A 16063-nucleotide genomic window follows, 5' to 3' on the forward strand; every position below is an offset into this window, starting at 1 on the left:
GTTGCTGGCCTGCTGCAGCCTCCTCTCTGCCTCACTGATCAACAGGTGCTGAGCCTAAAAGAGATGATTGGCTGTATTTAATGTGTTGGTAATACAAATGTACTTTTTCAAACACACCAGTGTACACACATCAGCAGATGATGCATGTGCTGCTGGTGGTTCTTCCTCAGGCCTTCAGAGCGTTCATGGAGGAAACATGATGACTGAATAAACCATAAACCACCAAAAAAAAATCCTTGTTAACTGAATTCCCCATCAAATAATACCTTGATATTTACAACCTGACCTACTAATATGAGTGTGTGTGATGTAAAGAAAATGCATGCATGCATTAGAACACCGAATGGTTTGTTTGGTGTTTATCAGATAATCAGACAATCATACCGAGTCCCTGAAACTTCCTGTTGCCTGATGCTGCAGCAAAAACCACTCTATTAACCACATTCTGACTGTTGTTGATCATTTTTCCAGTTTTCTTAGAATTGCTTTCAATATGCAGATGAGAACGAGCGAGCAGACTTTAAATTGGGGGGCTCGGACAGATCACTTCAGACATCATCTGTAGCATCAGCATCATCAGGTCTGCAGCAAAGTCACTATGAAGAGCATCACGGCGGGACTGCTGCTCGTGCTGCTGGCTGTTTACTGCTGCGACGCCTCACGTAAGTCTGCTTTCTGCTCCAGACTGGAGGGAGATTCTACTGGGAGCATTAAATTCATCATTTTTCTCTGTTTTACTGTTTAAATCAAAAACAAAAAAAACTTGTAAAGATGTAAAAAAAAAAATTTATTGCAAGTGATTGAATAAAATAGGTTTAAAAAAAAAAAAAAATATATATATATATATATATATATATATATATATATATATATATATATATATATATATATATATATACCTGTATAGAGAAAGAAATTAAATAATGCACAAAAATGTCAAATGTAACTAAAAAAAAACAGAAATATCATATATAAAAACTGATATATGAGATTTCTATTTTTTTGTTACATTTGGCATTTTTGTGCAATTTATTCATATTTTTCAGGAAAAAAAGTCTCAAAAAATCAAATATGTATCAAATATAATACAGTTGGTGTTACAGGGTTAAAGAAGCCTTTGCTAAAACTGACTTTTAAAATATTAAAAGTTCACAAATATATAGTTTAACCTCTCAGATTAATAACATAGAGATAATATGGTAATAACAATAATTAAAACGTAATGCAATACATTAATACAGACTGTTAATATATGAAAGGAGTCTAAATGCTCTGCTTATTCGGGGTGTATTATAATGCACAGGTGTCAAACTCAATATTCGCCCGAGATATAATTTAATATGCCTGTTATTAATGGCACGCCGGTAAATAGCACTCCCACCACTTATACTACAAATCCCACTATGCACTGCAGCACCTGCAGCAGGACCTGTGCACTAACCCATTTTCCCGCGTTGCCAATTCAATTCAGTTTAATTCAGAGATCTTTATTTTCCCCTAAGAGGAATTATTCCCACATCAATGACACATTGATCAGTTCACTATAAGTGAACTTTGAAAACAGGTGGAGGCAGAGCACCTGTTCGGTAAACTCGTGTGTCTCTGTTCCCTGACTGCCACATGCAGGGAAAAAAAGTGGTTCATAAAGGAAAGAAATGGAATAAGAGAGAAAACAAAATAACTTGTTTCTGGTTTCTGGACTTCTTGCTGATGTCACATCACAGTTTTTACCTGAAAAATGTGCAGCTTTTCATCAGCTGGAAGTCGGCTCATTTCCCCTGATGTTATTTTTGAAGAAAAATATAATTTTATATTTTTTAATGTGCTGAGGAGAAAGTTCCTTTATTCTCACCATTCAAATTCATATTGCTGATTAAAGTATTTTCAGTTTTACTAAAGGTTAATGCTGTTTGGCCCGTTCTGTGACTGAGTTTGACACCTCTGCCATAATGACTGACATGTTGGTTATTTGTGCAGTGAATCTGATTTTGAGAGGCACAAAAACTCAAACTTACTTTTAAGTTTAAAAATCTGATTTGATTTTGCTTCATTTTTCTTTGCCCTAAAAAAACCGTACATGCTAACTTAAAAGTAGCGCTAGCTAAAATACCGTAATTCAACCAGTTTGTACCAGCTCCCTGAATCTACAATGTTTTTTCAAATAAATAAAAAAACATCAAAATCTTAAATCATTAAAAAAAAAAAAAAAACATGTAACACAAAACTGCCTAAAAGCCAGCTAAGTTAGCTACCTTACTGTAGCGGTGCCTCTTTAGCCTCTGAGTAATTCAAAGGCCTGTGATTTGTTCAAATAAAAATACTAATGTATATAAAAATGTTTTCATGAGCCAGTTTATTAGTTCAACTGGACTGAAAGGATGAAGATGTGCTGTTAGCAGCAGCAGTTCAGTTTTTCTGTGTTTTTCCAGAGCGAGGCTCAAACTCATTTATGTTCAGACTGATGCTGGACTGTTACCAACTCCACAGTAAGGAAAGTAGCTATTGGCTGTCCTAAATGTCTAGAAGTCGCTATATGATGTCATCACCTAATTTGTATAATTGGTCATTTGCATGTAGTTGTAATCGAGGCTGTAAGAGAGAATAAATTCTTTGCAGAGACAAAAAGTTAAAACAGCTGAAATATGTTTAGAACTACAAATGATCTTTATTAAATAACTTCATGACTTTAATGTTTTGCCTAGACCCACATTAATCAGTTTTGTAAGAAAACTCAGCTGTGTCAAAAGTCACTTAAGGCCAAAGTGTACGAAGGGATGCAGTACGCAGGCTGTATGTACACAAAACACGGCCACAGTTTAAGGAAGAGACGGGTTTCTTCCTTAAACTGGGTTTCACCTTCGTTTAGTAATTTTGCTCTGAGGCTTAAACTACGACCCTTCAAACTGTAAGTTTTGTTTAGATATAACAAACGGTGTTCTTGTTGCCTGATGGGCCTTAAACATTTAAAACATGGGAAATAATTTGTGTGGTTGGACAAAGAAGACGTGACACTGAAAAGCCTGTTTTCCTTCCACAGCTCATGCAGTGAAATCAGGACCTGACCAATGCTGCTTCAGATTCTTTGACAAAAGGATCCCGAAGGCACAAATCTTCTCCATCGAGAAAACTCACATCAAATGCTCCACACCTGCATTTGTGTAAGTTTGCATTTCACTGTGTCTTTGATACAATAACTAATATTTATCACAGCAATGTTTTATCCTGCACACTGAAGCTGGGACTCTTCTGGTAACAGTAAAATCTGTGAACATGAGACCAAAATAATGATTCAGATTTTTCTGCAGGGTCAAGACACCCAAAGGGGATTTCTGTGTGAGACAGACTGAGCAGTGGGCAATGGGAGAATTTGTCAAACGCCACAATTAACACATCAGCAATCTGCTGTGACCCTGACGAACGCCACAAGCTGAATGCATCAGTCGCTCCATAACTTTGCTTTATAAACTTGAAGCGATGCACGTTAGACGTGTTCTCAGACTTTTGGATCAGCTGCATTTATAACATGTATCAAATCATTTTATCAGTTGCTTTTACTATGCCGTGTAGCTACAGTGTATCCAAAGCATTTATATATCACTCTGTATGGCTTCGCTTCATTCTTCATTAAAGTTTTATTTCACAAAACTCAACGACTCTGACAGTGGATGTGAAAGTGTTTTCATGCTGTGGTCGACTTTAAACGTGTGTTAACATTTAAATCCACCCGATTCATTTTAGAGGATTCTGACTCATCCTCACAGGTTAGATGCAAATATGTGAATATTGTCTCAATCTCACAATCATAAAGAATCCTTTTGCTAAATCGTGATCCGAATCAACACCAACATGTAATCAGTTATTCCCGGGACCACTCCCAACAACTCCAAGATTTTCATCAACATCTGTTCACAAATTTCTGAGTTATCCAGATAATAAACAGACCAACACAAACAAAAGCATCAGAGCGATGTCGAGTCCCTGAAACTTCCTGTTGCCTGATGTTGCAGCAAAACCCACTCAATTAACCACCTTGTGAGTGACTTTGATTATTTTTAGTTTTCTTAGAGTTGCTTTGTGTGACAAAGGCCTTTTAATTGGAGGCGGATCCATTATTTACTATGTCTGTCAGATTTGTCGTAAAGTAAGGGGCACGTTGAGGACAGGTGAGTATTTTTAGCACACTTCAGATAAACAGCTGGCAGTGTGTGACTGGGTTTCAGGTGGAAAATTAAAATTATGACCCAACACTGGCTGGACTTTCTCCCCAGGTTGTTTACAGCCCACCTGCCATGACCCCGAAACACTGCTTTGACCTATCAGGCGGGATTCTGGTGTAACCACGACTCCAGTGCAGCTCAGAGATGTGGCCCAGGTATTCAGCAAAACATGAAACATGTAAATATAATGCAGTCAACATGTTATTGTATGAAAAACTGCTTAGTAAATACAAATGTACTTCTTCAAACACACCAGTGTGCACATATCAGCAGATGATGTATGTGCTGCTGGTGGTTCTCCCTCAGGCAGCCTGGATAAAGGGAGGCTGTGCAGAGCGTTAATGGAGGAAACATGATGACTGCATGAACCTTAAACCACCAAAAAATCCTTGTTAACTGAATTCCCCATCAAATAATACCTTGATAGTTGACCTACTAATATGAGTGTGTGTGATGTCAGGACAATGCATGCATGCAGTAGAACACTGAGTGGTTTGTTTGAGCTAATTTTATCAGATAATCAGAGCGATGTTGAGTCCCTGAAACTTCCTGTTGTCTGATGCTGCAGCAAAACCCACTCTGTTAACCACCTTCTGAGTGGTTTTAATCATTTTTCCAGTTTTATTAGAATTGCTTCCAATATGCAGATGAGAACGAGCGAGCAGACTTTAAATTGGGGGGCTCGGACTGATCACTTCAGACATCATCTGTAACATCAGCATCATCAGGTCTGCAGCAAAGGCACCATGAAGACTCATCACTGCAGGACTGCTGCTCGTGCTGCTGGCTGTTCACTGCTGCGACGCCTCAGGTGAGTCTGTCAGCCTGCTTTCTGCTCCAGACTGGAGGTGTCACGGTCCTGGGTCTGCAACCCCTTCTTTATTAGTTTATGGTCTTTTGTAGTTTTTGGTACCTTTATTGTCACTGTTTTGCTTTGTTTTGGTTATATTGCATTTTTCCCGCTTCTAACATCAACTTTGAGGACAAAATGTTCACCTGCTCCCTGATAGATCCCACCCACTAACAGGTAATCAGTGTTATGCTTTTCACCTGTCAGTGAGCAAAAGCTTATATATATATATATATATATATATATATATATATATATATATATATATATATATATATATATATATATATATATATATATATATATATATATATAAACTCCTATATAAACTCCTATAACTCAGGGTCTTTTTTAAAGTGCTGATTTCATTCATAAATCAGTTTAACCATTCATATTGATAATATAGTAATAACAAAACAATTAACACAATACTTCATTAATGCAGACATTACATACATTAATATCACAGAGACTATAAATTTATTTTATTGTCTTTTCAAAACTGTAAAATATGATTTGATATTTTTATTTAAAACTGAGATCCACATGAACAGCTGATGGCATATACATGATTATATTATATTCAGTTTATGTATCCTAATAACATCCTCTACAAACTACACACAAAAATCACATTTACAGTTCATATCTCAGCAAATGTTTGTTTTTCTTTTTTCATTTACTTTTTGTTGTCACCTTTGTTTTATTATTTTTTAATTAAAAATAGAAAAACACAGTAAAGTTTCAACATTAATATTTTAGACTTTAGTTCCAAACTTCATGGATGAAAATTTCACTTAAATATGAATTATAAAATGTTGCCAGTGATGATTTTTCCAAAAATTGTGGTGACTTTGACCTTTGACCTTGAAAATGAAATCATGTGTTCTTTGGCCCAGAAGGAATATTTCCACAAAGTTTCATCAATTTTGTATCCAAATGTTTCGAGTTATACTGCTAACAAACAAACAAACAAACAAACAAACAAACAAACAAACAAACAAACAAACAAACAAGAAGGGCGCTCAGAGGAGCGCGTACCTCCCCCACCCCAAATCTTCTATATGTTGAACCTCCACTGCAGCCGACACCACCCAGTGCTGTCATCAGGTTCAGCTATACTTTGGTCACTGGTTTATCATTACTGGAATTCTGCTTCAATCATAAATAGCAGAACATATGGTCATATTGCACCCTAATTCATTTGACTGGATTCTGACACGTCCTCACAAGGTCAGATGCAAATATGTGAATATTGTTCCTGGTACCACTCCCAGCAACTCCAGAGATTTTCATATACTGTAAATCATAATTTTCTGAGTTATCCTGCTGACAGACAGACAGACAGACCAACACAAACAAAAACATCACCCCCATCACCTTTAATTGCTTTGCTGGGAATCTGGTGCAGCCATGACTAATGTGGCGCTCCATGCCATCACAAAAATATGAATCATGTAAACATATTATAAACATTTGTTAAAGTGTAACTAAATCGTTAATTAATGACAGAAAAACCACAAAAACTGAATTTAGCACCAAACTGTACCTTCATATTTGGAGCTGATTTTGAGAACGTGAGTGTGAGATGTGAACGATGCCTGAAGTAGGACAGATTTTTAGATCACTGAGTGGTTTGTTTGAGCTCGTTTATCAGATAATCACAAAGATATCGAGTCCCTGAAACTTCCTGTTGTCTGATGTTGCAACAAAACCCACTCTGTGATCAACACCACCTTCTGACTGTTGTTGATCATTTTCCCAGTTTTCTTGCTTTCAATATGCAGATGAGAACGAGCGAGCAGACTTAAATTGGGGGGGCTCAGACAGACCACTTCAGACATCATCTGTAGCATCAGCATCATCAGGTCTGCAGCCGAGGCACCATGAAGACTCTGAGCATCACGGCGGGACTGCTGCTCGTGCTGCTTGCTGTTCACTGCTGTGACGCCTCACGTAAGTCTGCTTTCTGCTCCAGACTGGAGGGAGATTCTACTGTGAGCATTAAATTCATCATTTTTCTCTGTTTTACTGATTAAAATAAAAGGAAACATGAGAATGGAAAATTGCAAATGACTGATTGATTATAAGGATTTAAAGATAAACCTGTATGTGGGAGTCTGAGCTTCTCTGCTGAGGTGAGCAGCAGTCTGTGTATACACAGTACACATCCATGCATCTACATTACAGCAAGAAAAAATTATGATTTATGAATTTCATAGATGAAATTTTAATCTTTCAGAGTCATATTATAGTGATAATAAAAACAATCAACACTTCATTAATTTGTTTAACTTTTATTTTACCAGGTAAAATGTTTGAGAACAAACATGACCAGGCTACACATACAAAATATAAATAATTTCCAACATCTTATCCTGCCATCAGAAATGATCTGCTGGTTGTTTTTGTAAAGTATTTGTGATTTTGAGTTATTTTTCTTACTTCGCCCTAAAAATGTGCCCATTTTCTTTGTTTCATTGTGTGTTTTAAAGGCAGCGTTGGCCTTGGCTAAAATAAATGTAACGAGTTTCTGTCATCTCCATCAATGCAAAATGTTTTTCCACATTAATAAAACAAAAATCTAAATCTTAAATCATGGAAAAAAGAAACAACACTGCTGCTAAACTCAGAGCGGCACAGTGAGCCGAGCAGGCTCCGCCTCTTCAGCCGCTTTAATTCAATTCAAATGAAAAGTCATTTGTTTTGATTCAGTGCCTTTAAATACAACATTAATGCACATATTTAAAGAATATTAATTTAATAAGCAGTTAATTAGCTCAGTGCAGAGGGATGAATCCTGCAGCAGCAGTTTTTCTCTGAGTGAAACATTCAGATTGAAGCTGTCAGACTCATTTCTGTTCATGCTGGAAAAACTTCTCACTGAAAAATCAACTGAATCCTTTTTAGCACGTTCTCCCTGTGAGGAGACGGTTTTCCTCCTTTAATTAAGTTTTACCTGTAACAGTTTTCTTTAATAATCTTCCTCAAGGACAAAAACATAGGAACTTTCCAACTTTCTGTTTTATTTAGACGTGTTTTTGTTTAGAACCTTAATATTTCAAACGTGGGGCAGCATTCATTTGTTGGATATCGAAGCATGCACACAGCTCTGTGTTTTCCTCTTCCAGCTCATGCAGTGAGGGCAGTCAGACCTGATCTGTGCTGCTTTAAATTCTTTGAGAAAAGGATCCCGCAGCCACACGTCCTCTCCATCATAAGAACTCACAGCAAATGCTCAATCCCAGCATTTGTGTAAGTTTCTCTTTTTATACTATCACTAATATTTGCCAGAGTAATGCATTATCCTCCACACCGAGGCTTTAATGCATCTATTAACAGTAATTATGAGGACAAAGTAATGATCCAGATGTTCCTGCAGGATCAAGACGCCCAGAGGGCCTTACTGTGTGAGACAGACTGCGGTGTGGGCAATGAGAGAATTTGTCAACCGAGAGACCGACACAATGTATCCAAAGAAACAAATAACCCATCAGGCCTCTGCTGTGACCCTGAAGCCACGAGCCGGCACACCTCAGTCACGTCCTGAAGCTGCTCCATAAACTAAAAGTTTTAATCTCTTCATACTTTAACTGATTAATTACTGTTACGTGTTCTCAGACTTTTGGATCCAGCTGTATATAAAACATGTATCAAATCATTTTATCATTTACTGTCACTGTGCCATGTAGTTACACTGTATCCATTTTTATATCACTCTGTATGGCTTTGCTTCACTCTTCATTAAAGTTTAATTTCACTAAACTCAACCACGTGACTGTGAAAGTGTGTTTTCATGCTGTGGTCGACTTCATGGACTTTGTGCTGGTTATAAACATGCAGGACGGTGTGAAACTGTTAAACCTCTGACCAGCTAAAAATACTGGAACCATCCTGGAATCAGGGTCACCTGATGCAGCCCAACCAGCCTGTACGAGGGTCTGCATGTGGCAGGGTCAGAGTGCATTTAATAAAAAACTGAAGAATAGCATCGTTGTTACCAAAACAGCTTTCTATGATTGGAATAAGTTCTCTGTGTGAAACGGCCAATAGATGGCGCTATAACACCAGCGGTGCAGTGCAGTAAAGTAGCAGAGCACAGTTAATGGTTCTTTCTCACAGCTGTTAGATAATAAAAGGTTAATTATAGCAATGACCTTAACAGACTGCTGTTTCCAGCTGTTTATTACTCTTTGAATTGATTTCTCCAGAAACAGAAGCCACAGCTTCCCTGTCATTGGTTAACATTTTTATATATCCTGCATTTAATTTTCAAGCACATAAGTGCTTCAGTAAACACATGAAGCGGCTGAGAAGGCCGCAACTGAAGACAGGTGATTTTAATGCTTCCCAACTACACTGAGGCTGCAGCTAGGGCGCCCTCTCGTGGCTGTGTGGGACATGTACATCCCAGCAGAACATTTACGGTGTTCTAACAGCGTTCATTACTTTAGTTAACCGTTACAGTCTGAGCTGCTCCTTTTATTTGTGCTCGTTAACGTGTGAACCGGCGCCTCTCTTTGCCTGAACCGTCAGCAGCACTCCTTCCAGAGGTTCCTTACAGCAATAGATTTGACCCTTATGGTCTCCTCAGTCACTTCCTCCACCTCCTTCCCTGGGTTGACCCTCAGGAGGTGATCCTGGGTCAAGCCCTTCTCTGAGCACTATTATTCTGAGTCCTTTACATTTCTTTGGGTTCTGGAGCAGGTGAGGAGTCATCTTCTCGGATCTTATCTTCTTGGCTGTCTATCTGAGGTGAGCTTATCACCCCAGAGGCCATTCCTCCAGGTGCTGCTCCTCATGCTTAAGTCTTTGCAGACTTTGGCCTCTCACAGTGCTTTGAATCAGGAATGAATGGTCAACTAGCTGGACCACCCAAACCCTGGACTACAGGAAGCAGTTCTTGCAGGTCAGACGGCTCCGCCTCCCTGAACATTAAATTATGTCTAATCCTGGACTAAATACTTTTTCCTATTGTGGTCTTCATTGACTTTTTCCTTTTAGTCTAGGACCATGCTTAATCCATGACTGGGAAACCGGCTGTAAATGTCTACATTTAATCAAAGCCACAGTCTAACCTTATCTAGAGTCCTTTTGTTGCTTTAACCTATCAGGTGGGGTTTTGGTGTAACCGTGACTACATGCAGCTTGGAAATGTGGCGCTCCGGGCATTCAGAAAAACATGAAACAGATATGTGTGTGCAGCAAATATAGGATGTGCATAACTACCTGAAGTCTGATACACAGACATGAGATGATGGTGCTTCTCCCTCAGACCCTCAGGACAGCCTGGATGGAGGGACGTGTGCAGAAAGTGATGGTTCAGGCCTACTGGTAACAAATATGAAATGACAGAAGTTTAATGGAGGAATAAACCACACAAAGATCGCTGTTCATGTAATTTACCATCAAAATGTATCTTGACATTTGCGTCTTGACCTACTTTGAGTGTGTGATGTACAGAGGGTGCATGCGTGCAGCAGGACAGACTTGTACTGAGTGGTTTGTTTGAACTCGTTTCATCAGATAATCAGAGCGATGCAGAGCCCCTCAAACTTCCTGTTGCCTGATGCTGCAGCAAAACCCACTCAGTGAACCTCCTTCTGACTGTTGATCATTTTCCAGTTTGCTTAGAATTGCTTTGAATTTGCAGATGAGAACGAGCGAGCAGAATTAAAGCGGGGGGCTCGGACAGATCATCCAGAGACAGAGACGCCATCTGAAGCATCAGCATCATCAGGTCTGCAGCGAAGTCAACATGAAGACTCTGAGCATCACTGCAGGACTGCTGCTCGTGCTGCTGGCTGTTCACTGCTGCGACGCCTCAGGTAAGTCTGTCAGCCTGCTTTCTGCTGTGAGCAAGAAATCCTGCATTATTCTCTATTTTAGTTCACAAAGACAAACAAATAAATGAAATAAATATATTAATTACAAATGGAAAACTGCAAATAACTGAACGACTGTCTCACATCACTGACTTCTCTTCTCCTCGCATCCTTCTTTGTTTTTTAAATCTATAGCAGCAGTTAGAGCGAGGCTCAAACAGCACGTCCTAATGCATCGTCTGAAAGTTTAATTAATGATTTCCATTTAAAGCAGGTGATTAACAGCCTGACATGTCTTCAGAAAAATATTTGCACTTTCAGCTGCACGTCCGTTTTTCCACATTTGGTCCATCTGCTGCCAACATGAGTGCATTTTAAATTCATCCATCACTGCAGAAATACAGTCATTTACTTTCTCACAATCCAAACAAAACAAATTAGATTTTTGGTGCATGTTTTATTTTTTTAGCTGATGAGTCTTAATTATTTGAAGCAAAGTATTTGTGATGTGTTGGATACAGAAGTTTTTAAGGTCTTTAGTTTCCCAGACTGAACCCTCCCAAAGCGATCGATAAATTTGAATCTAATCTGAGCCACTGCATGAAGGTCGAGCGCTGAAGAATCGCTGCTTTTCTTTTACAGCTCGTTTCGTTTGCTGTTTTAAGTTCTTTGAAAAAAGGATCCCAAAGATGCACGTCCTCTCCATCAGCAAGACCAACAGCAGATGCTCTACAGAGGCTTTCGTGTGAGAATCACTAATATTTACAAAAATTAATGCATTACCCTGCACACTGACCCTGTGACTCTTTTATTAACACTAAAATCTTTGAACATGAGACCAAATTAATGACTCAGATTTTTCTGCAGGATCAGGACACCCAGAGGGGATTACTGTGTGAGACAGACAGTGGAGTGGGCACAACGAGAATTTATCAAACAGCGCAGCACGTCATGAATCCACTGTGACGGACGCCACGAGCAGAAACGCATCAGTCACTCCATAAAGTTGTTTTATAAATTCGAAGCATTGCAGAAGTTTTAACCTCTCCGTACTTTACCTGCTCAATTACTGTTACTGTTACTGTACTGAGGATACTTTTATTTTGCTGTCATTTAAATCTTTGCAATAAAAATTATGTTACAGTTTTTTGGAGTCAGTTTCCCTCTAATCCAAGAAGCTTCTTCAGGCTTCTCCACCAACAGATGAAGAATCCCAGGGATTTAAACCCTAATGGGAATGGTCCCCTTCAGAGGTGGTCACTGACCCATTAAAAAAGGTGTGGGTCATTACCACCAGGGTTTCAGGTGGAACCACTGTGCCAGCTGCCTCAAACCCCAGGTCTCCCTTTGTGGTTATGACCTACATGTTTTTTTCACACCTTGGCTCATGTGATGATGAATAACAATTGGTAAACAACCACCTCCAAAGGGGACAACTCCCACTAGGGTTTAAATTAAAGTCCACTCACCTGTTTTCAGCAGGTGGCAGCTGTCAGGGATCAAAAATTTAACCAAATTACGCTCTATATGTATGTGGTCAATATGACAGCTATGACCATGGCCACAACCATCTTTAGTTGATTGGTAACATTACAGATACATGTATTCTTTGATCTTTTATTGATTACAAGTTATATTTATACATATCATATTTATTTATTATAAATTTATGTAAATAATGTGTTGTGGTCAAAATGACCACCTATGGGAGTTCTAGAAACACTCATAACTCTTTGGTGTCTTGTCATTTTAATAAAATGACAATGTTAGAATAAATTATATTACATATACATATTTAGGAAAAGTCAGGGTCCCATGGCTGCTATAAACCCATGGGGTTTAACAAAAATATCACAAAATGACCACCTATGGGAGTTCTAGTGTTAAAGTTGTTCCATGGGGGGGTGGGTGGGGGGTGTACGATGGTATCTGATGGGAACAAAAACTTATGAGTTTGATTTTTTTTTTCATTTTCAAATGGTGCACTGTTTTAAACTGGTGATGCATTTCAATATTTTCCATGGATGTTGAAATATACACTCTGTTAGGTACACACTGCTAATGCCAGGTTTGACCCGCTTTTGCCTTCAGAACTGCATTAATTCTTTGTGGCACTGATTCAACAAGATGCTGGAAACTTTCCTCACAGATTTCAGTCCATATTAATATGACAGCATCATAGCTGCTGCTGAGGTGAGTCTCCTGTTCCACCCCGTCCCAAAGGTGCTCGTTGGACTGAGATGACTGTGGAGAACGTTGGAGTGCAGTGAGAGCTTCCTGACACGGTGTGTTATCCTGCTGGAAGCAGAAATCGAGGCTTACTAGTAACAAGCTGAACAGTTAAATAAACAGAACTATGAAAATGAGCAAAGTGAAGCACATGTCAGTTAAGTCTCACTATGATGACTCCTCAGCCACATGTTAGAATGAAACTAGTTCCCACACATTACTGCATTTTTCACACAAAAGCAGATAAAATAATTCAAAGATGGTGACATCAGCAGATGTTTTAAACCTTTCTTGGTGGGCAGGCGTGCAGAAAGTGGTGATTATGGAGGACGGTTGGTGGTAAGAATGTCACCATAGGAGTGATTCAACAGGGGAAACACGAAGACTTAAATGTCTATAATAACCCTAATAAACCTGGATATTTGCAGCTTGACTGAGCCTGAATGTCTGCGGTGCAGAGACGGTGAAGAACATTCAGTGGTTTTCTGAGCTTGATTTATCAGGAGATCAGAGCTGTGGTGAGTACTTTAACCTTCCTGTTAGCTAAGCGTATGTTTGGTCAGTTTTGGAGTTTTCTCATAATTAAATATGCAGATAAGAACAGATACAGAGCTTTAAGCTGAGGGGGAGCAGTCTGAAACATCAGCATCGTCAGAGCTGCAGGGACGTGAACATGAAGACTCTGAGCTTCACAGCAGGACTGCTGCGACGCCTCAGGTGAGTCTGTCGGCCTGATTTACACCACCGTAAACATTCATTTTTATTTACTGCATTTTTAGGATGTTTTGTTGAATAATTTCATTGATGCATCAAGTGCTCACAGACACGAGCCCTAAAGGAAAATTGCAAAGTGTAACAGATATGTAGATGTCCACTCTGTGGACCCTTCACTGTCACACCATCCAAAAAAGGCCATCAATCAAAAACATCTTCATTATTATTCAACATAAATAAACTTTATTAATAAAGCTCAAAGTAAATCTAACTGTAATTCCATAAAAATAAATAGGAAAAAAGATGAGCTCATAATCTTAAACAGATAAATGTAAGGATATTCATATTCAATTATTATACTGTTATATAATTGAAAAAAGTGAAATAACAGATGTGAATGAACTGATGTAAAAGCAGGAAGTAAAAAAGCAAAAGAATAGAAATAATTTTTATCGTTAAATAAATGCACCAGCGTCAGCTTTGACTCACTTTAATGAGGCATCGATCGCAAACAGCAGAAAATCAGAAATTCTGAAGAAGCAGCACAAAAAGAGAGAAAAATATTTAAAAAATGAATCTTAACTTCAGATAAAACCAAACATCAGCGATGTGACACTTCAGCCTTTTTAGGTTTGGATAAAATGGATGAAATGATCCTTTAATAATATCAGGGAAGAGTTTGACTTCAACTTACACGCTCATCCAAGACTGTGGAGGATTTCTGCACTGGCTTCATTTTTCCAACCCGGAAGTTTTGTTCATGTTTCATTTCCTGCTTTTTGAATTTTTTTCTGCTAATTGACAAACATTCAATGTTCCCATTTTCGTCGTTCCCAAATTCCAAAACTTTCAGCTGATGTCTGATCAGTGGTTTTAAGGAGTGAGCCATTAAACTATTGATAACTCATTTCTCCTGTTCGTTATTGAGTCACATACACATACAGGACAGATTTCTATCATTTCTCATCTCTGAGCTCAGACAGAAATCTGTGTTTTTGTTGCCTTAAATATTTAAAACATGGGAAATAATTTGTGTGGCTGGACATAAACGCTGTGACATGAAGACATGACACTGAAAAACCTGGTTTTCTTCCACAGCTCATGCAGTGAAATCAGGACGTGACCAATGCTGTTTCAGATTCTTTGACAAAAGGATCCCGAAGGCATAAATCCTCTCCATCGAGAAAACTCACAGCAAATGCTCCACACCTGCATTTGTGTAAGTTTGCACTTCACTGTGTCTTTGATGCAATCACTGATATTTATCACAGTAATGTTTTATCCTGCGACTGAATATGAGACCAAACTAATGATTCAGATTTTTTATGCAGGGTCAAGACTCCCAAAGGGGATTTCTGTGTGAGACAGACTGATCTGTGGGAGAATTCGTCAAACGCCACGGGTATGAGAGGCCCATCCAGAAGACCACGGCTTCGCCTCAGCAGAAACCGAACGCTGTGGTCTACATAAAGCAGCTCTCCTCAACTGGCCTTCCCAGCTGTGTGAATCCTGAGGGGAGCCGTCCGGAATCAAAGCGGAATAACTTTAATGGATCGGCAGTGAATCCAGAACAGGAAGAGAGAGTCCTGATAGTTTGTTGTGTCTTTTAGAACTGAGAGGACGTCTGAATGAAGAGAGGTCGCTGGGGGCAGGGCGAAGCACACGGTGGATACACACACACACACACACACACACACACACACACACACACACACACACACAAAGCAATAAATGATTGTCAAGATAAACAAGAGTAAGATCCAAAATGGGTTTACTGCCCACCCACTGAAACAAGCGCTCCTGTTACTCCATTCCCTCTCTCTCTCTCTCAGTAGGTAACTCCATTCACCTGTGCAGCTCACTGTTTCAGTCACACCAAGGAGAAAGACCTGCAGCTCACAGCTCCCACAAAAAAGACACCACTGATATGGTAAAAAGTTCATTTAAATTGACACTATTCTTTGGATGAACGTAGGACAAAGTTAAAGTTTATTTAAAGAGTATTTGGTAATGTGTGTCACTACTTGCACTAAATATAATTCATATTTATGAGATATTTTAAGATCAGCTCATTAATTGATTGAACATTAATTCATGAATGACCCAGATAAATTTTAATCTGCAGAATATTTTATCAATCATGTAGTTTAAACAAATCTTTTTCAGGGTGCAGTGAATTTGTTATAATTTGATGTTTAATGTATATGTCTGTTATCTGTTTAAAGGTT

At 38.7% G+C, this 16063-nt stretch overlaps 3 protein-coding genes across 3 annotated transcripts; all 3 read left to right on the plus strand.

Moving 5' to 3' along the window:
* The first annotated feature begins 534 nt into the window (after positions 1-534).
* LOC115782209 (C-C motif chemokine 5-like) lies at positions 535-3645 on the plus strand. Its single transcript, XM_030732278.1, has 3 exons — positions 535-662; positions 3038-3158; positions 3306-3645. Exons 1-3 carry the CDS (start codon positions 599-601, stop codon positions 3385-3387), a joined length of 267 nt encoding a protein of 88 aa, XP_030588138.1. The 5' UTR covers positions 535-598; the 3' UTR covers positions 3388-3645.
* Positions 3646-6741: 3096 nt separating this feature from the next.
* LOC115782207 (C-C motif chemokine 4-like) lies at positions 6742-8822 on the plus strand. The gene is made up of 3 exons (XM_030732277.1): positions 6742-7023; positions 8199-8322; positions 8450-8822. Exons 1-3 carry the CDS (start codon positions 6954-6956, stop codon positions 8628-8630), a joined length of 375 nt encoding a protein of 124 aa, XP_030588137.1. The 5' UTR covers positions 6742-6953; the 3' UTR covers positions 8631-8822.
* A 1794-nt stretch (positions 8823-10616) lies between these two features.
* Positions 10617-11995, plus strand: LOC115782210 (C-C motif chemokine 3-like). The gene is made up of 3 exons (XM_030732279.1): positions 10617-10895; positions 11535-11637; positions 11760-11995. The coding sequence occupies exons 1-3, from the start codon at positions 10826-10828 to the stop codon at positions 11845-11847; spliced, it is 261 nt and encodes an 86-aa protein (XP_030588139.1). The 5' UTR covers positions 10617-10825; the 3' UTR covers positions 11848-11995.
* The last annotated feature ends 4068 nt before the right edge of the window (positions 11996-16063 follow it).

The sequence above is a fragment of the Archocentrus centrarchus genome, chromosome 6, assembly GCF_007364275.1.
Source record: "Archocentrus centrarchus isolate MPI-CPG fArcCen1 chromosome 6, fArcCen1, whole genome shotgun sequence".
In the NCBI taxonomy this organism is placed as follows: Eukaryota; Metazoa; Chordata; class Actinopteri; order Cichliformes; family Cichlidae; genus Archocentrus; species Archocentrus centrarchus.